Raw genomic sequence first — 20,607 nt, 5'->3', positions numbered from 1 at the left:
AATGAATGTGTTAAAATGAACAGTGTGACCACCCTTTATCAGTTTTTGGAATTATGCACCACCCCAAACTTTGAATGGTTAGAATTAGAGAAATTTACTGTTAATTGTATTTCTAGTCTATGCACATATATTAAACAAATTCCTTAAAAGGGATTATATCACACATCACAAAGTTTGAGTTAAAATTTACCAAGATCAGTAAATTAGTGCAAGAAGCTAAGAACTGTGAACATAATTAAGTATATTTTCATATGCATGTGAATAGCAGAGAAATCAGGGGAGAACATCATTTAACATTCACACTATACATTGACAGAAGCAGTACTTCACTGCAGTCTGAAGAAGTCCAGCATGAAGTCTAAGAAAACACCATGCTCTCCCCCAAGATCTCTGCAGTTCATGAAGAACTCTAGAGAGCAAAGAAAATCTTTATTATGATATGCAGGGTATCTATCTACCAAGCAAGTAGATTAGTGGAAACTTGATAAAAGGCATCACACTGTAATTGACTGAATTGCAAAAAAGAAAAGAAAAAAGAAACGATGCTTACTTACATCTTTGAGAGTAATAATATTTGGATGTTGCCCATATCGCAACAAGATTTCTATTTCCTCCGTGGGATCCCTTTTACTCTTGTCTATAATCTGAAGGTAGGAGATTTTAAGTCAGTTAACTTAAACTGCAACACAGTTTGTGTCTACAATTGCTTTATATTCAGAGGCATTTAAATTGCAGTTTGCCAGGGAGAACTAACCCCCTTCCAACCCCATTTCAGTGTCAGGGTCTTTGTGACATGCATAGCAGTATTTGGCCTCTTCATCTGTTCTCTGCTTAGTCTGCCCTTCTGTTGCAGAGTGAAATAGTTGGTTTTAACCTGTTCCTTGATTTAATCTATTCACAATAGAATATTAAACGCAATTAGGCATGATTAATAAAGTGAACAACCATGGTCAGAGGCTTTATTTATTAGATTTCTACCCCGCCACCTCTCAAGAAATTGTGGCGGCTTGCAAATAAAACCATAAAAAACCCTTAAAACTCCATAATAACAATACCGCCAACAGCACAACAAGAAGGCTGGAAACTCTCTACCTCCCCATAACAGCCACCTTAGTTGGGGTGCCCAGATGTTAATGCGGGGACCTGATCCCATGGAGGGGCCTGGTTGATCTCAAACTCTGGCCTGACCCAAAGACCTGGCAGAAGTGCTCTGTCTTGCAGGCCCTGCGGAACTATGAAAGCTCTGACAGGGCCCTCAGCTCTTCTGGGTGCTCTTTCCACCAGATGGGGGCCAGGACCAAAAAGGCCCTGGGCCAGGTCGAGGCCAAGCTGACTAATTTGGGGCTAGGGACCTCCAACAGGTTGGCATGTGTAGAGCCAAGAGCCCTACAGAGGGCATAAGGACATAAGCGGTCCCCCAGATAGCTAGGGCCCAAGCCGTGGATGGCCTTGAAGGTTAATACCAAACCCTGGGCCAAGACTGGTAACTAATGCAGTTGCTTCAGCACAGGCTGGATATGGGCTCTCCAAGGTTTCCTAGTTAGGACCTTATGCCTCTGAATAACCGAAGAATGCTACTGCCCTTTCACAATAGAGGCACTGCATGGCCACTGTAGGAAATAGGATTGTGGGTAAGATAGGCCCTTGCTCCATTTTGATCAGCAGAGTTTTCTTTATGTCATCTACTGTCTCTCATCCAGACAGCTAAGCCTTTGGAGGAGACTAACTCAAGCTTCCTGTTTTAAAATATCTTAAATATCTTAAATATCTGCATGTAAGCTTCACAAACTTCTGCCACAAGGCATCTAAACCTCAAAAAGGCCTAGATGGATTCTTTACTGCTACTCTAAAATGTTCCTCTTTCTAGGTCACTGGACTTGTCACTTTTGATTGTTTCAATACTGATGGAATTGGATTCTCAGTGGGAGCCTTCCTATAGCAAATGAGTTATGTTGAAATGGATCATTCCTCTGGTGGTAGTTTATCACCTGAACCTATACAATCAGCCTTCCTTCTAAATTTATCTTCATCTACTTTATTAGGAGGCATATTATTTTTTTCTCCCTACCCCAAATCACTTCAAGCTATGGAAATAATCTCTCCTAAACACACCCACAACCATGGCTCCATCCCAACCCAAACCCCATCATAGATTTACTGAGAATATGCTTAGGCATAAGAAAAGTTACCTTTACTGCATATTCCATATTTGTTGCTTTATGTATACATCTTTTGCATATGGAATAGGAGCCAACTCCTATGTCTTGCTTGACTTCATATCCATCAGTAAACTGAATACTGTTCCTGTGCAACTGCTAACAAAATAACATTATCAATTAATGAATACTTTACAAACATCTAATATCTACCTAATGTTTACTGATTGCTAATGAATTATACAGAATTTTTTAAAGTTTTTTTATTGAATGTTATTCTTATCCCAGTTCTGACTTAGTGAATGAAATACAGTTATTTACTGCTTACTATATTTTGTGTGTAAATTTTTTAACACAGGTATGCAACAAAAGTTGTAACAAATGAGTTAAGTGACTGTATAAAAGCTGCACAGTAAAAACACTGGCTTTTTAACAATCAGGCATGTAACCAAGAGCTAGGTTAGGACCACAATATTTAAGACAAAGGTATGAGGGGAAAAAGCAAGGCAGTGTTATGTGTTACTAAATGCATACTTTGCAAATGGGAAGAATTTAGACTATTTATTGGTCTTGAAGTTGTGATGTACAGCAAAATGAGTAAAAAAAAAAAGACCAAAATCTACAAGCCTATTATAGATTCAGGTTTCAAAATGTTCAGTAACTACTTTCCTTCTACATGCCATTCATACAAGAAGCTAGCGCAAGGAAAATGTAAGCCACTTTCAGACATCTTCTACAAGCAGATAAAATCCTTGTACACACTGATTGTGCAGTTTAGCCAACTGTGTATCTACATGCAGAACTGCATGATAAGTATTTGTTCTGTTCACAGTGCTCTGGATCCCAGACAATACAAACAGCTCTTCATGAAGAACATTCACCTGAACAATTGAGTGTACACCAGAGGTCTGCATTGCTTGACTTTCATCGTCTGACGCAATTGCTACAAAACTGAAGCCTCGAAAGAGTTGGTGAGCATTAGCACTGGGAGGAATACCAGGTGAGTCTGAAAGCAAACATACACATTTTTCTTGAAAAATCACATGGTATTGCAGTTTGCCACATATAGGTACTTTTGATATATGTCTAGAAGTACCCGTCTCCAAACAGGATTTATCTACGATTGTGCCAGCATTTATTTACAATTAGTGCAACTACCGTCGTTATGACATATGGGGTGTGTGCAGGCTTGCATACTTCAGTAAGTATATTCCACCCCCTACCCACATGGGATGCCTAGCAACTGGGGCATAGTTATGGTTGACAGCTCCAGGCTGGGAAATACCTGGAGATTTTGATGATGGAGCCTCAGGAAGGCAGGGTTTGGGGAGGAGGGGGACTTCAATGGGGTATAATGCCATAGAGTCCCCCTTCCAAAGTTGCCATTTTCTCCAACTGAACTGATCTCTCTTGCCTGAAGATCAGTTGTAATCCCAGGAGATCTCCAGTCACCACCTGGAGGTTAGCAACCCTATATATATATATATATATATATATAGTACTAAGGTAAAAGGAAGGTTTCCTAAATTCAACAGTTCCTCCAAAATGAAGCCCTTTTCACAAGCATGGGATGGGTTCATTGTTGCCCATACACCTCAGCAGTTGTACCATGATATTCCTCAAAGTCTCCCAATTTTAAAAGGCATGGCTGTGTGTGTGTGGTGGGAGGGTCACTGAGCAATCTCTAAATGAACAAAGATAATCTCTACAAGTGCTGCATGTTCACAGTTCTTAGGATCAGAGCCAAATTTACTTTATAGAATTTGCTACCAAAATATGTGGCAACCACGCTAACAAATGCGTTGTTAGCCATGACTACAAAGACGGGGGGGGGGGGAGAACACAGTGATCTTCATGGCCTGCTTGTGGGCTTCCTGTGGAATCTCAGTGGTCACGGTACGAATAAGGAAGCCAGACAAGGCAGAGTTTTAACAGGGTTCTTTTGCTGTTGACAACCATATCTTAAATGTGGACAACTACTGAATAGTTGTAAGGAGAGCACTTCAAGTAGTGAAACCAGAGGCGGCATAAATATATTGAGCTGATCCTTTCCCACTTGCTTTCTGCTCTGCCTGTGTTCTCAGCTAGACTCCAAGAGCAGAAATATTTGCCCCTACAAGGAAAAAGTATCCAGGAGAGCAAAAATTAGGCGATGGTTTACCCCCCCTCCCCGAAAATTGAAAATTATTGTAATATTTGCTGAGAACAGGAGAAATATCTTACCTTTTGGAGTTTTTGCTGTAAATTCAGGATCAAAATAAAATGTATCTTCAGGTCTACCAGTTGCAGGTTTAAATGGTGGATTAATTTCTCTTCTGTACAATTTCTAGGATAAACATTATGTAACAAATGTTACTTAATAGGACAATATAACGCAATTCAGAATTTTATAAATATTCAAAATTTTGCTCTTTTACTTTAATTCCTACTCACATTCCAATCTATTGTAGAGAAAAAATGATGCCTCTTAATTTCTTCAACTCCATCAGGACCTGCTCCTTTTAAATACCAGTATTGGACAGAGTTAGTAGGAAAATAAAGAAACATTGAGATAAGGCGGGTTAGCTTCATTAAATACTTACCTAATCTGTTTGCAGGGTTTCTCTTGAAAAGCATTCGTAGAAGACTCTGAGCTTCTGGACTTAAAAACTGAGGCATTCCAAGTTTAGCTCTATAAAAAAAAACACATTAATGACATGCAAATATTTTATGATGGGAATTTGTGATTTGTTTGAAATTTAGCAACACTGGCTATAAAACAAAACCACTGTATATTTTGGATGTAGAATTCCCCCCTTCCTACCTCAAAAAACTCAGCATAACTTAAAGCTTTCCTGGAGTAAGGAGGGAAACAAAGGAAAATAAGGGAAGGAAATATTTGGTAAAACAAATAGTGTACCTAATAGTTTGTTTTACTGTCATCTATGAATTCAATTCTGTATACATACAGGTGCAGCTAGCAAGCTTAGCTTTGCTGAAAAAATTCTGGTTGTAAAGTCTGAAGACAATGCTAGCTTTGACATGCCATCCTATGCAAATTTACTTGTATCTGCTGAAGTCACTGGGCTTAGATAGCGACAATGTATATAATAGCACAGTTAACCCTAAAAAAACCTAGGAAGTATCAGTAGGGTTTCAGTGCATCTTGTTTAACCTAAACTTTCAAAAAGAGACCAGACCAAGGAAATTTCACTGCATTGGCATTCCAAATCATGCCTAGTTGCTGTGATGAACAAGCTGAATATAGATAAAAAAAGAAGAAATCTGGTTAGAGAGGATGATCATTTATTTTTTTATTTTAGAAAATGTATGTACCAACTTTCTGGCCTCAAGCTGTATCTCTGGGTTGCCTCAGTAGATTGGCTGTTGCTGGTTCCTCCCCATCAGGCTTGGAAGCTTTGGGCAGCTGAGACACAAAGCCAAGCAAGAGGAGATCAAGAACCGGTTTCTCTGAAGGCACTCAAAGAGTTGTTGTCAATGGTGTTTCATCAGACTGGAGAGAGGTGAGTAGCAGGGTACCTCAGGGCTCAGTCTGGTACTTTTTAACATATTTATTAATGATCTAGATGAGGGGGTGGAGGGACTACTCATCAAGTTTGCAGATGACACCAAATTGGGAGGACTGGCAAATACTCCGGAAGATAGAGACAGAGTTCAACGAGATCTGAACACAATGGAAAAATGGGCAAATGAGAACAAGATGCAATTTAATAAAGATAAGTGTAAAGTTCTGCATCTGGGTCAGAAAAATGAAAAGCATGCCTACTGGATGGGCGATACGCTTCTAGGTAGCACTGTGTGTGAACGAGACCTTGGGGTACTTGTGGATTGTAAACTAAACATGAGCAGGCAGTGTGATGCAGCGGTAAAAAAGGCAAATGCCATTTTGGGCTGTATCAACAGAGGCATCACATCAAAATCACAAGATGTCATAGTCCCATTGTATATGGCACTGGTCAGACCACACCTGGAGTACTGTGTGCAGTTTTGGAGGCCTCACTTCAAGAAGGACGTAGATAAAATTGAAAGGGTACAGAGGAGAGCGACGAAGATGATCTGGGGCCAAGGGACCAAGCCCTATGAAGATAGGTTGAGGGACTTGGGAATGTTCAGCCTGGAGAAAAGGAGGTTGAGAGGGGACATGATAGCCCTCTTTAAGTATTTGAAAGGTTGTCACTTGGAGGAGGGCAGGATGCTGTTTCTGCTGGCTGCAGAGGAGGGGACACGCAGTAATGGGTTTAAACTTCAAGTACAACGATATAGGCTAGATATCAGGAAAAAGTTTTTCACAGTCAGAGTAGTTCAGCAGTGGAATAGGCTGCCTAAGGAGGTGGTGAGCTCCCCCTCACTGGAAGTCTTCAAGCAAAGGTTGGATACACACTTTTCTTGGATGCTTTAGGATGCTTAGGGCTAATCCTGTGTTGAGCAGGGGGGTTGGACTAGATGGCCTGTATGGCCCCTTCCAACTCTATGATTCTATGACTCCCCACTCTTGCATTTTTTGTTGGTAGGTTTGGGAACCAGGGTCTGAACAGCTTCATTTAACATTGGGGGTGGGGATGGGGTTACTCCTCTTTCCCATTTTGACAGTTGGATTGGATACTGTTCCCTAACCAGGTTCCTGTTTGTTGTTTTTTGATCCCCGTAACTAAAATCAGTTTGCTCACTGAGAAATGCCTTTCCCACCGAGCAGCTGCTGTGCAATGCCATGCCAAGGGGGAGTCCCAGCCATGGCGGCCATTGGAGAGCACTAAAGGTGAGCCAGTGGCAGATTGGCAGGGCAGCCCCCGAGGCAGCAGCCGGGGAGGAGGACAAGGAGGAGCCGTGGGCCCTGTATCGACTGATCTACGGACCGGTACTGGTCTACGGACCGGGGATTGGAGACCAGTGCTTTAGAGTGATGGATTAAACAGATCCCCACATTACAGCAGTGGAAGTCAAAACTGCATTTTTCAAGAAAATCTGTAATATTCTACCAAAAGGAAGCTAACAAAAGGACAGTATTCCAAAATAAGTTGTCATACTTTAAGGAGCATCAACCAGAAGGATATGAATTTCTAGAATTAATAATAAGTTATTAAAAATCTTTTTTTTTACATTGTTCATTTTGAATGCCAAGTAGGTCAAGGTCAAGGTCGTCTTTTTCTATATTGAAGATGGGGGAAAGTTACCAAGGGACCTAAAACCTCGAGGGTCACCTGATGCTATACCATGTGATCCATGGTATCAAGGCTGGTTTTTACATAAACCATTCTGATACCATTTTTTGTGGTGAGACAGAAATGTAGATATTAGGAGTGTGCAAAAAACAAACAGACACCAAAGTGGTATTTTTGGGTTCAAGTATACTGAACCTAAAAATATCAGAGTTTCTCAATCCTGGTATGATATTCGGAAAATATTCAGGAACTATTATATCCAGCACTATTATAGTCTATAGAGACCATATTAGTCAGTGATCTCCATAGGCTATAATGGAGAATTGTTCCAGAGGCTCTGGGGGGAAGGGTATTTTTTGATGTAAAAGTGCCTTCCTCCCCCTCCCCAAGTCTGAGCAAGGTCGGACCAGGGTGTCCAATTCTATGGGACCCCAAAGAAGGTGCCCTCATTCTCCATTGGTGGGGGTGGAAAGGCATTTAAACGTCAAAGGAAGCACAGTCCCTTTTGCAAGTAACCACCATGGTGCAAGTAAAATCCAAAAGACATGTAAAGTGACTGAGAGCCCTTTAAATGCACTTCATCTGTGCCTATTTGGCGACCCTCAAAAATTCCAAATGTCATTTAGGTTACATTCTAAACTGTTGGTTAATTGATATCACAAAAGAAAACCGGGAAGATTAGCTGAAGGCACACTCCTTGTAGATATATTCATATAATTACAATTAAATTAAAAATGCAAAATATGAAGGGAATTGCATATCACCAGTGAAATCAAGCAATGCTTCAATAGGCCCCAGATGTTCTATTTTAATAAAATCTATTCCTATTATTTTAAAATTATTTCTTGAGTTAAATGGAAAGCCAAGCTATTGTACTGCTTTCAGTCTACTAGAAAGGCTGACTGATTCTTTTCAAATATAACATCACCTTCAGAGAAAAATAGCTGAAGATATTTCATTGGTTTGTATCATCAACAAGACATTGATAGATTTAGCCGTGATAACTAAGATCTCATACCAAGTAATTAAATTCATTAATTTATAATATAGCAGAGGATTCTGGGGGAGTGGGGCAACCCTAGAATGATTAGCTACTGAAAACCAAAGCAAAATCTTGGTACAATTGGAAATAATTTATATTACACAGTTATATTTTAAGCATCTTATTTCTGATAGGCATATATGAAGGCATGCACTGATCATCTTTGAAAAAAGATATGCACAGAAGATAAGTCACTATCTCAAGCTTATTCATTCATCTATATATTTTCCTAGTATTGGGGTAAAACTAAGAACCCAAGAGAAATACAGCTTTACGGAAACAGGGCTAAACCTTGCAATACAAAAGGAATAGTAAAGTAATGCACTATATCAAAATGGCATGACAGAAAGTGTACATTTCTTATCTTCTCTCTGTATAAAGAATGATTGGTACTTCCCACAATGTGCTGAAGTCTAAAAGACTCCAGAGCAAACCCTGCCCCGTAAGAAGCCTTCCAAACATTCAGTGTACCAGAAGAAGTCCCCTGCCCCCTGATGCCACTGAACATCTATATGCACCTCCTTGTACAGCTGGTCTGAGAGTATGAGCAGGGAAGAATTATCATTCAGAAACTGAATTTTGGCAATGTGCCACCCACAGCCGATTCTCTTCCTGATGCTATTTAACGTCTATATTAGCCACCTCATACAACTGATCTGAGGGTATGGGCTGGGATGTTGCCAGTATGCTGATGACACCAAGCTCTATCTGTTGATGGGTGGCCAACAGATACATCCGAATTTCATTGGCCAGGTGTGACTGGGTGGCTCCACCACTTCCTCAGGTGTCTGAAGCTCAGTCCCTTGAAGACAAAGGTTCTATGGTTGGGGAAGAAGGGAACAGGAGAGGAAGTGTGCCTTTCCTGCCTTGATGGTGTGCAACAGACAACTTCGCAAACCATCAGGAATATGGGGGGGGTGTGTGATCTTTGAAGGCTAGCTTCCCACGGAGGCTCAGATCACAAAGGTAGCCCACAGCATTTTACCAGCTGTGCCAAGAAAAGCTACTAGTCCCCTACCTGCTCCCAGAAGACCGTGCTACAATGATCCATGCAATGGTAATTACAGACTGGATTACTGTAACTTGCTTTATGTGAGACTACCCTTGTCCCTGGCCCAGAAACTGCACTTGGTGCACAATGCAGCCACTTGGGTTCTTGCAGGGACACTCTGGAAGGCATGTATATAATCTGTTCTCCAACAGCTACGTTGGCTGCCAGTTGAATTCCAGGTCAGGTTTAAGGTTATGATACTGACTTTACGGCTCTATGTAGTCTGGGTCCTGTGTGTCTGAGGAACCATCTCTCCCAATATGTCCCCCTTGAGACCACTTTGTTCTTCAAGTGCCAGTCTGTTGGAAATCCTTGACTCCAAAGATATCTGGGCCCTGGTCCCAGCCTGGTGAAATGAGTTCTATAGGGCCTGTAAGAGGGCATTCCTCCATCAGGTCTAAGGTTGAGTTCACAGCAGCTTAAAGTTGCGTGGGCCTCCCACCTCTCCTTTCCTCTCTGTTCCCCCCCCCATTTTTTTTTTGAGCTGGGTATATGGTCCTGATCTAAAGCCAGTCCTACAGGCCAGAATGAAGATAGCTGGAGTGGGTGGAGTAGGTTTTGAATTGTTGGTTTCAGTTTTCAAGATAGCTTAAAATTTGCCTATGAATGTTTTATCTATGTTGTAAACTGCCCTGAGACAGCTTGTGAAGAGGGGTAGTCTATAAATCAAATATTTAAAAAATAAAAATTAAAAATAGAAAGCACCAGCAGACACATTTTCCCTAACCACCCCAACATTATCATGAAGAATTCTCTCTGGCAAAATTCCTGTAAATTAAACCTTCTTTCTCCCCCCCCCTTTTTTTTTTGCCTTTTATGTCTTCTTTTTTGTTCCTTAAAATTATACCTTGGTGGCCTGTGCTTTATATCACTCTGCAGCATTTTAAAAGAAATATGGAAGCACACTATCCAGCACTAATGGACAAAATGACTTGTCTTTTCTGTTGGTGGAGGAACTCCATATGGATTCCAGCATCAGAAGTTCATGAAGCAGGCCTATAGAGATAACTTCTCCACATTAAGACTGCACACCATATTGGTGGATTCTGCGGCCTTTTCCAAGAAGCGTTAACCTTGTATCCTATGGCTGCTTCAAAACCATTTTATTATTATTTATAATAATAAAATTTCTAGACCTCCCCTATTGGCACAGCTGTCTTGGGACAGTTTACAACATTGTTAAAAATAAAGTTAAAAACATTAAAACAATTAAAATAGATTGACTACTGATCTGCAGAACAATTAGTGATCTCTTCAATTAGTTCTTCTGCTTGGGGCCGTCAGAGAGTTGTTAGGTTGCAGCAGGGGAGGCCCTTTATTGTTCGCATATTAATTCATCCTAACGGGCCTCAATCATAAACATTCCAGGCAGAAATGCTAATTTGATGAACTTAGGCAGATTGTGAGTGGGTGGTCAGGAAGGGATGTGCCAGTGTTTGTTTCTTGTGGCCCTTCATAGCATACCCATGGAATTGCTGATCACCACTGTGGGATGGTAGGTGAATTTCCTCCAGGCCAGGCTGGATTTGAGAGATTTTTGGTGGAGGGATCACTTGAGCATGTGGGTGGGCAGGTAGTTGTGAGTTCCTGCATTGTGCAGGGGGTTGGACTAGATGACCCTGGAGGTATCCTTCCAACTCTGATTCTATAAACCCAGCAGAAAAGCTCCATTTTGCAGGCTCTACAGAACTGCTCTAGTTCCATTAGGGCCCTGATGTTCTCAATGAGCTCATTCTACCAGGCAGAGGCCAGGGCCGGAAAAAACCCTGGCCCTGGTCAAAGCCAGTTGGACCTCTTTCGACCCAGGGATTATCATGCAATTCGTTGCTGCAGAGTCAAGTGCCCTCTGGGGGACATATTCAGATAGGCAGCTATATTTTCAGTTCCTCAGATGGCAGAGACATCAAAGTCTGGAAACAACTGCGCCTAAACAACAATTAAGGCAAGAGTAAAAAGCCATTTGCTTCTCCAGAGGAACACTACAGTAACCACGGTGCGGGAGAACCAGACAGGCTACATTCCATGCGGCATATCACTCTTTCAGAGATCTGTAACCTAAATACAGTTTGGGGGCCCTTATACCATATTAATACCTGGAAACACCCAGAAACACTGCAGATGAACAACTGAGTGGAAAGATATTAAGGTATGCACCTTGGTTCCTCCTTCCTCAGGCAGGGTGCAGCCATCACTGAAGCCACTTCCAGCTTATCTCAATAAAATTTTAAATAATACCCCCGGCAGCCTCAATTCTTATTTGTGTGACTCTATGCTGTTCTTTTGTTATTTGATACAGCAGAATAATCTTAACGTGTCTTCCCCTCTTTAGTCCATAATACAAAAGAATATGTGATAACGAAGTAATTTCTTTTGCAACTATATTGTGTAGTATCCCTGTTATTTTATTACTAGAAATATAGCCCATTGCAGTCCGAAATGCAATGGGCGCTAGCAGCCCCCAGGAGTGAGAGTGGGTATGGGACACATCCCGCCCCAGAACACCTTACTGTTTTATTTAGTCCATGGCGCCCGCAGCGCCACGGGCGGTGTACAGATGTGAAGCAAATTATGTGAATAAAATTCAGTCAGAGAATTCATCTATCAAATTACACACTTGTGTTATTGGAAGAAAAAGTAAGTTCAGAGCCAAAGTCTTTCTGCGGTCTTTCTGGTCTTTCTGTGGCGGCGGCCTGACGCGGCAAGAGGCGCAAAGCGCCTCTCGTTGCGTCAGGCCGCCGGGCAGGGAGCCCCCGGCAGCCGCGCTCCGCGCGACTGCCAGGGGCTCCCTTGGGCGGCGGCCTGATGCGGCAAGAGGCGCTTCAGCTGGGAGCAACTGCGAGCCGCGCTGTGCGCGGCTCGCAGTTGCTGGGGCTGGGAATCAGAGGGACCAATCGGTAGGCGTCCCTCCGATTGTCTGTCATGAGGAAGGGTCCAATCCAATCCGGACCCTTCCTCATCCTGGACACATCCTGCCCCAGAACACCTTACTGTTTTATTCAGTCCGTGGCGCCCGCAGCGCCACGGGCAGTGTACAGATGTGAATCAAATTATGTGAATAAAATTCAGTCAGAGAATTCATCTATCAAATTACAGACTTGTGTTATTGGAAGAAAAAGTAAGTTCAGAGCCAAAGCTTCAATATGCAGAAAATCTCTTGTAATGCAGGGGGGAAAACACCCATAAATGTAACAACAGACTGCTGGTGGACAATTACCATGTTAAACCACAAGGTTACATCCAGTGTTTAAATTCTGCCTGCCTTCAATATAAGGAGCTTTCCGTCAATGAAAGAGACATGTCATCCTAGTGGAAGATTCTTTGCACTGGCAGATGCTCCTTGCATTGGAGGAAGGCTTCATTGTTAGAAAAGAAACGAAATTCAACCCTTTGCTAACAAAGCAAAGATGTCAAGCTGAACATTTATGGACATATTTAGAGGAAAGACTAAAACTCATTTGGAATACAACAGAAGTTTACAAAGTCAGGAAAACAAACAGCAGTCTGACAGAAACTGAAGTATTAAATGAATAGTTGAGGTATGCACCTGCACATGACCATGGCCAGCTTGGGATATAGAAGTATTTTATTGTATCAAATTCTGTACTGAAGCAAATGCTGAAAACCAAAAGCATCTAAACAAATACGGAAATAGCTACCAACATAAAAGGAACGATTTCCATGATATAATTGGATAGTTTTCTTCAATATAAACATAACTCGCAAGCATCTTGATGGGGATGTTAGAACTGAATCAGTATGTGAGGATCAAGAGAGGGCATTTTGAGGAGGATGCAGAAACAGGAGACTGGAAGGAGGAATTCTTGGCAACAGAAGGAGAATAAAGATGGAACAGAAGGAGAAAAGATGAGAAAGTTTCCCAAGGTCAGCTTACTCCGTTAATATTCCAAAGATTGCAAAAGGATAAAAGACAGAAGAGAAAACATCACAATTGTCATTAAGAGATAATGGGCCTATAAAGGGAGTATTACAAACTAGAAAAGGTCTCGCAGCTTTAAACAGAAAGAATACTAAGTGAGAAATGACATTAGTACGATTAGTGAGCAGGGATTTATCAGTACTTTTTGGAAATGAGGGGAAAGTAGGGAATTAGATATTGAAGCCCAAACTGCATCCCCAACAGAATACCTGGTAATATATATATTATTTATATGTATATATAAATAAGAGTGTACTCACTTGAGAATCATAGTCATGGTTTCTTTTCTGTCTTTCCCTTGGAAAGGTAGAGTACCAGTGAGCATTTCAAACTGTATAGAGTAAAACTTTCATCAATTATATTAAAAGACCTGGAGAAAACTTATTTTTAATTTTAACAAAACTACTTAGCAGAATAGTATTTTTAAAACCATTTTCTACACACAGCTATTAAGTCTCTACAAAACAATGCGCCCATACAATTTCCAGAATTGACAAGTAATTCATCCGTTTGTGTTCACATTCCTAAAACAAAAGACTGAACCCTTGGGGTAATATAATTTTTAGCTGTAAATTTCTGCATTGGATATCCACTGAACACTTTAAAAAAATGCCAGCTTTCAATGAAGCAAATTTAAAGGTATCACTTAACCTAGGCAAAATTTTTAAAAAACTGTCTGAGCAATAGCAAATGACAAGAGAAAAAAGAGGAAAAAAATCCATATAGCAATTAAGTAAAATTAAAATTGTCATGCTAATATACCTAATATAATATAATCAATATACCTGGGTCTCATATTTAAGGCACCTTTAACGTGCATATCCTTTCCTACCCCAAGGTAAAATTGTACATTATCCAGTCATAGTTGAAGTACAATTTTATCCTTTAAGTCTCTTTAAAATGTTTCGATGTCTATATTCATCGTTAATGTGATCATTTATAGGTGTGACAGCTTGCTTTAACTGATAGGATAAAAAACAGTTGCTAGAAAAAGACTAAAATCCAAATTATAGTGTGATTCGTTATTTGATAATTTTCTGAGGGATCAGACTACCAAAAACAAGTAAAGCCTTGCCAATTGATAAATAAATGTAACCGTCTAATAGTGAATCTTCAAATTAAAAAAATATATATGGGTGTTTATTCTTCCAAATGAGGTTAAATTATGTTTCTTTTAAAACTCAACACATCTGTATTCTTTTCAACCATAATAATCAGTTTTGGTTAAATAAGTCTGAGAATATTCAAATAAATGTAAATTCTGGCGTGGTAAATGAATTATAATAGCATACTGACATGTCCAAAATTATTTTTATTTTGAAAGCATTATCACAAAGTATTAGAATTCCTTGTTTGTGTTATATATGTAACATTTCTGACTATATATTACTTCCCAAAAGGCTATATCACATCCCCAAAAGAATTTGTGCAAGATTATGAGATTTGGGGAATCTGTCAAACTCTGCCAAAGTATAATACATATTTTAATAATGCAGAGGTTACACTTCTGATTCTTACAGAGCTACAGATGCTAATTCTCTGTCCCTAAGCATTTCCCCCTCAAGCCAATTGCAATTATACCTTTGCATCCCGAGTTCTTTCCTTACAACACCTTGTGACTGGGATATAAAGACTTGGAAATCTCTATTCCTACTCATGTCTGATGAAGTGAGTTTTGATTCTTGAAAGCTTATACTCTGAAATTCTTTTTTGCTCTCTAAGATATTGCTGGACTTGAATCTCTTTTATGGAACATAGAATATTTTTACATCTAGGGTTTGGATTCAGAGTAACAGATTATACCCTTTTAAGTCAGCTGAAGGTAATGGTCTTAGAAGGATGTAATTGTTTAGGATGGCATTATAAATTTCTTGCTTCCCCCTCTCATTGTTGTTCACTAATCTATACGAAGGGGAGATTTTGCAGCAGCAGGAAGAATTGGTAAAAACTGACAGGGAAAATAAATAAGCTTCCATAATTCTCCGTGGAAAGATCAGATAAGAAGTGGTGGTTCATGGCTCAGTGTCATAGTCATATTGCATTGAACAAACAAAGTAACTACTTTTAAACACCTAAAGACAGCCAACCCAAAATTGCACGGAGCGGTTTACACGCTGTAAAGTTTCCACAACTTCTCTGTAAGAAGACCAAACTCTAAACATTTTGACTAATTCAGGAACAATGCTTGACTGGTTCTGACAACTTACTGCAGAGAGCCAGCTTGGTGGAGTACTTAGGACTGCGGACCTCTAATCGGGTTTGAGTACGTGCTCCCCCACGTGCAACCAGCAGGTTGACCTTGGGCTCACCACTGATAGCACTGATCATAGTAATGTGAAGGGGTAAAATTGCTTTTTCTACTGGTGCAGAGAAGAAGCACACTTTCCTGAGACTTAAAGCCAGAGTTATGTACACAGCCTTGCGTCACTTGCCTAAGATTGAAAGCTAACTTTCAAACAAGGCAATTATAATGAGACTAGGGAAGAATAAGGGAAATATATCCAATTGTACAATGCTGACAATATTTAATCCATTTTACAATATATTTCCTCATGTGAAAAAAATCAGCACTGCAGAAATTTTTAATGACAACTTTATAAATTACAAACAGATGGGATAAAAAGCTTGAGTCACATGTGTATGTAATGTGCATCTCTTCCAAAGGTGAGGTCCTCATCTTTTCCAGAAAGTGCTTTCTGTGGACATGGAACCTGGATAATTCATCCTCCTTGTTACAATCAGAACATGAAAAATAATCCCTACTTTTATGTACTTTACTGTATGCATTTATTAGAAAGTAATTCAATTTATTTCATTGGAATGTAATCACCAAGTAACTGAGCTGAAGATCAGGGATCCATAGAATTTATCACTATCAGTTCCCCAGAAACCTACCATTAACACACCAAACGACCACCAGTCTGCACTCTGTGTATGTCCTCGCCGATTAACTACCTCTGGTGCCATATATTCCACTGTTCCACAGAAGGAGTATGCTTTTTTCTCATGATCAATAGACTCCTTACTTAAGCCAAAATCTAGATGTGGACGGGAGGGAGAAAAAAACAGTAAGAATTTCCTTGTCAGAAGTTACTTGTTTTTGAAAATGGGCTACTGATACACAGCATGTCTTCTACAACTGTACTCTCTTCAACGTTGTTTTCCATGCAAAAAGGGTCTAAACAATACTTATGGCTTTAGGGATGCCAAACTATTGTTTGGCACCCCGCAGAGCTTTTGGCGATGCAGACAGGCACATTGATATGAGACCAAAACTGACATCATATAGACAGCAGTGATACTTTAAGCTTCACCAAAACACTATGGTTAGCTCAGATTTGTCATGACATCATGCCTGGTTTTTGCTGTTAGTGGCATCATGTACAGGTGCAATGGCAATAAGCCCATTCCTTTTCTGCCTCATTGCCCCCTCCTGCTGGCCTTCAAGGGAGTGCTGGGTCTCCAGCCACAGTGGAAGACCTGGCATACTTACACAAAGTAGAAGCTTACTTTTACATACCTGTTAGTTTAATATGCCCTTCTTCATCAAGTAGTATGCTACAAATTAAAAAAGGGGGCATTTTGAAATGGTTTTTGATTGAGTTAAAAATACAGTGAAAAATGTTTACATACAATACTGAAAGGATTAAAATTAAACCATTTATTGCATACTTCTATGTAACAGAATCTATTTCGTGATAAATCCATGTTAGCATTAAGAAACTTATTCAGGATGTTTTCATATGAATGGTTTTGGTCTACTCTCTAACATACTACAGGCTATATTTGCAATGGGATGTTGTCTTTAGGCCAAGAGGTGAAAACATATAGTATGTGTTAGATTAAAGAGACAGTGAACGTATATAATTAAAATATTTAGCCATTTAATACCTCAATTCTTCATATTTAATGAGAAGTAGCAGCTAATAAAGTAACTTGTGCTTACTTTTCTGGCTTTAGGTCCCTGTATATTATTCCCAAACTATGCAGATGATCTAAAGCAAGCGCTAATTCAGCCAAGTAGAATTTAACATCATCTTCTGTGAACATCACCTATAAAGGAAAATTCACAATAATTTCCTTACGGTGAAAAAGATGCTTTCACAATTAGAAAGAATTAGTGTTGTAATTAAAAATAAGATCCCGAGAGTTTATTAACACAAAAGATCTGGCAAACCTACATCAGGTTCCAAATGCTATTTCAATAGCCTTTCACATCTCAATGATGTCCTCTAGTCTTCTAAGCAGTTGGTTTTGACAGAAGGAGGAGAAATATCCAACCAAAGTTGTGTTTGGGAATTTCACAGTAAATAAAGTAGCTATGAAATGACATTCAATTAATTCAGAATTTGGGAGGAACATTTCCCTACTTGAGTACATTCTTTAAAATTAAATCAAACTGTAATAAAGTTACCCTTATACTGAACATGCTACTTACCTCTTTGGATAAGCGTGTAAACAAGTCTCCTCCCCTGAGAAAATCTAAAATAAGGTAGAGTTTTCCTTCTGTTTGAAAAGCTGAAAAAAGCCAACAATATCATGCACTCACATATATTGCAGAGACATATTTAAATACTAGCAACCCCCCCCCGCTGTATCTAAAAATACAACAGATACTATGCCCCCCCTCCACACCAGGCAGGCCAACCGAGACCTGGGCAAGCCTTTTGGGTGGCAGGAGCATTGGCGGGGACTCCATTCTCCCCCCCCATTCCGGGCAGGCCCGCTGTGGCCTGGAGAGGCCTCAGCGGGCCTTTGTGGGGGTGAGGTGGAGTGCTGGCAGGGACCCTGTTCCTCCCCCCCCCAGGCAGCCCTGCCTACGCCTGGCAATGCCACAGCCAGAGATGCTTGCGGCAGCGGGACTGGCTCACCCTAACCCCCTCGGCAGCACTGCCGAGGTTGGGCCAGGGCTGCTCGGGGCAGGGAAGAGTGCTGGCAGGGGCTCCCTCCCTCCTTCCCCCACTAGGCCCACAGTCCCAGGCTTTTTGCCCTCAATCCCAGGTCCTGCTTACTGGGCTGGTATTTCTTCCAGAAGTTGGAGGGGGATGCTGCCAAGGGCGAAACATCCCTCCTGATTGGCCATTCATTGGATGGATGGCCAATCAGGGATGGAACAGCCGGGACAGCCTACCTGAATGGTAGGCGATGAGTCCCAACTCCTCCCAGCACCCCCTTACCATTTTATTTATATGTTCAGATTCAGATACTATAAGCATGCAAGAAGGGGACCTCTGAGGACTTGCATAGAAGGGGAAATCCCATATCCCCCATTTCTTCTCTGTCTCCCCACTCTCCTTGCCTCCAGTACAGACTTCCTTCTTCCCTGCTCCTAGCTCCTCCTACCCCATGACCTCAATTCTGGCTTGTTCCCCATTGCTGCTGGTCCCATCTCTTCTCGTTCTCACTGGCCAAAATCTGTTTCTCTGCTTGGTAACAGGAGTCACTGCCACCATTTCAGAAGACATTTTGGGTTGCAAGTGAAAATGCTACCTATACTCTGGGTGTTTCTGTGACATCTGCACATGTACAGATAACAGCTGTGTTTTACTTGCCCCATTAGCCAGCATGTGGATATTTGATATAAGGACTGATCATTCCCTTTGTAAGTATTGTCTGTGGCTAAACACAAATGCTATAAAACCTTACATCTGTACCAGCCATGGTTTTTTTTTTTTTTGCCATGTTCATGTACCACCTCTTGTACGAAGACCACAAGAAAAAGGCATGGTTTGGGAAGCCTTCAAACTCAGATTTGCCATGATATTGAACAGGCACCTGGACACATGATTAGACCCTCACATAAACCAGGATTCTAAACTATCCAAGTTCAGATTCCTGGTTTGCATGCTGGGCAGGAAATAACCCGATAGATAGCTTCCACAAGCAGGAATTTTAACTGCAGTCCAACCATGAAGAACAGAAGACATTCTGTGACAGTTACGGTGATGTTGGGCTGAACTGGCATCCCTGGGACTGGCAGAGAATGGGAAAGATATATTCACTGGATAGAGAGGGTCATTTACAACTCAAAGGAAAAACATGCTTGCACTTTGATGTGTTAACACCTCTTCATTTGAGTGAACATGTTCTGCTGGACATGAGCCCAGAGTCCTGGCACCCAGATTGGCTAAGGCCACAGCAGCCCAAGTGAGAAGGAGAAAGGAAGGACTTGGATATGTTGTTGTTAATGGCTGTGAGAATGATGCCAGCAGACAATGCAGGTATGACCTTGGAGGATGCACTATGCCAATGACCCTTGTTTTAAGAACTGTAAGTTAACTAGAGCCTCTTGTGGCGCAGAGTGGTAAGGCAGCAGTCATGCAGTCTGAAAGCTTTGCCCATGAGGCTGGGAGTTCGATCCCAGCAGCCGGCTCAGGGTTGACTCAGCCTTCCATCCTTCCGAGGTCGGTAAAATGAGTACCCAGCTTGCTGGGGGGTAAACGGTAATGACTGGGGAAGGCACTGGCAAACCACCCCATATTGAGTCTGCCATGAAAACGCTAGAGGGCGTCACCCCAAGGGTCAGACATGACTCGGTGCTTGCACAGGGGATGCCTTTAAGTTAACTAGCCAGTGATCTAATAATAGACTTGTAGGAATGTGTCAAATGGGGAACTTCTTACTGTACCTTGTTTCCATATTGATGGGATCAGAATTATGTGCATAGATGGCAAAAACATATGTCATGGTGGCAGAAATGCTTAGTAATTTAAGAAATTAAAATTTACCGTAATGTAATTTTACAATAAAGGGATGATTAACTTCTACTAAGATGTCACGCTCCATTTTTGTCCGGACACGATCTCGAACTATAGAAGAAAACCCAAAAGTTAGTGCAAATTAATACTACTAATTTAGCTATGCTTGTGGAGTTTTATTTACGGCATTTGTAGACCACCTTTCTCACTGAGACTCAAAGACGACTAAACATCTTAAGTTGATAAAAGTCCACAAAATACATCTCATCAGTTATATATGGGCTGGCTAAGTCTAAATAAGGGGCCAGCTTACAAGCTAAAACGTAACTGAAAAAAGGTACTCCTAAGCAACAGTTTTGATGGATTGCATTGGTTTAGGAAACAAGATTATTTTTATTCTGTGAGTTGCCCTGAGCACTTTGGTGGAGAGGCAGCGTAAAAATATTTTAAAATAAATAAGCTTCTCTAGGCACTTAGGTGCATTAATAATGCAATCACCCAAATCAATAAATGAAAAGCTCATAAGCAAAACTATCATGAATACGGATGAGGAAAGAAAATCAC

General features: G+C 40.8%; 1 protein-coding gene across 2 annotated transcripts in view; it reads right to left on the bottom strand.

Annotated features, from left to right (window-relative positions):
* RPS6KA3 (ribosomal protein S6 kinase A3) overlaps positions 1-20,607 on the bottom strand; it is a 67,626-nt gene that overhangs the window by 13,950 nt on the left and 33,069 nt on the right. Inside the window, exons 5-16 of one of the 2 annotated variants that reach the window (XM_077343067.1) lie at positions 20,074-20,154; positions 17,784-17,863; positions 17,292-17,398; positions 16,866-16,903; positions 16,241-16,383; positions 13,606-13,676; positions 4,739-4,827; positions 4,590-4,654; positions 4,380-4,482; positions 3,038-3,162; positions 2,190-2,315; positions 555-644 (exon numbers count right to left, since the gene is read on the bottom strand). In XM_077343067.1, coding sequence (XP_077199182.1) covers positions 555-644; positions 2,190-2,315; positions 3,038-3,162; positions 4,380-4,482; positions 4,590-4,654; positions 4,739-4,827; positions 13,606-13,676; positions 16,241-16,383; positions 16,866-16,903; positions 17,292-17,398; positions 17,784-17,863; positions 20,074-20,154 — 1,118 coding nt within the window. The remainder of the gene's footprint in view (positions 1-554; positions 645-2,189; positions 2,316-3,037; positions 3,163-4,379; positions 4,483-4,589; positions 4,655-4,738; positions 4,828-13,605; positions 13,677-16,240; positions 16,384-16,865; positions 16,904-17,291; positions 17,399-17,783; positions 17,864-20,073; positions 20,155-20,607) is intronic. The other variant, XM_077343068.1, reaches the window with a different exon arrangement.

Source organism: Paroedura picta, chromosome 6 (genome assembly GCF_049243985.1).
Source record: "Paroedura picta isolate Pp20150507F chromosome 6, Ppicta_v3.0, whole genome shotgun sequence".
In the NCBI taxonomy this organism is placed as follows: domain Eukaryota; kingdom Metazoa; phylum Chordata; class Lepidosauria; order Squamata; family Gekkonidae; genus Paroedura; species Paroedura picta.
Note: the sequence above shows the minus strand (reverse complement) of the source record. Positions and strands in the feature narration are given on the sequence as shown.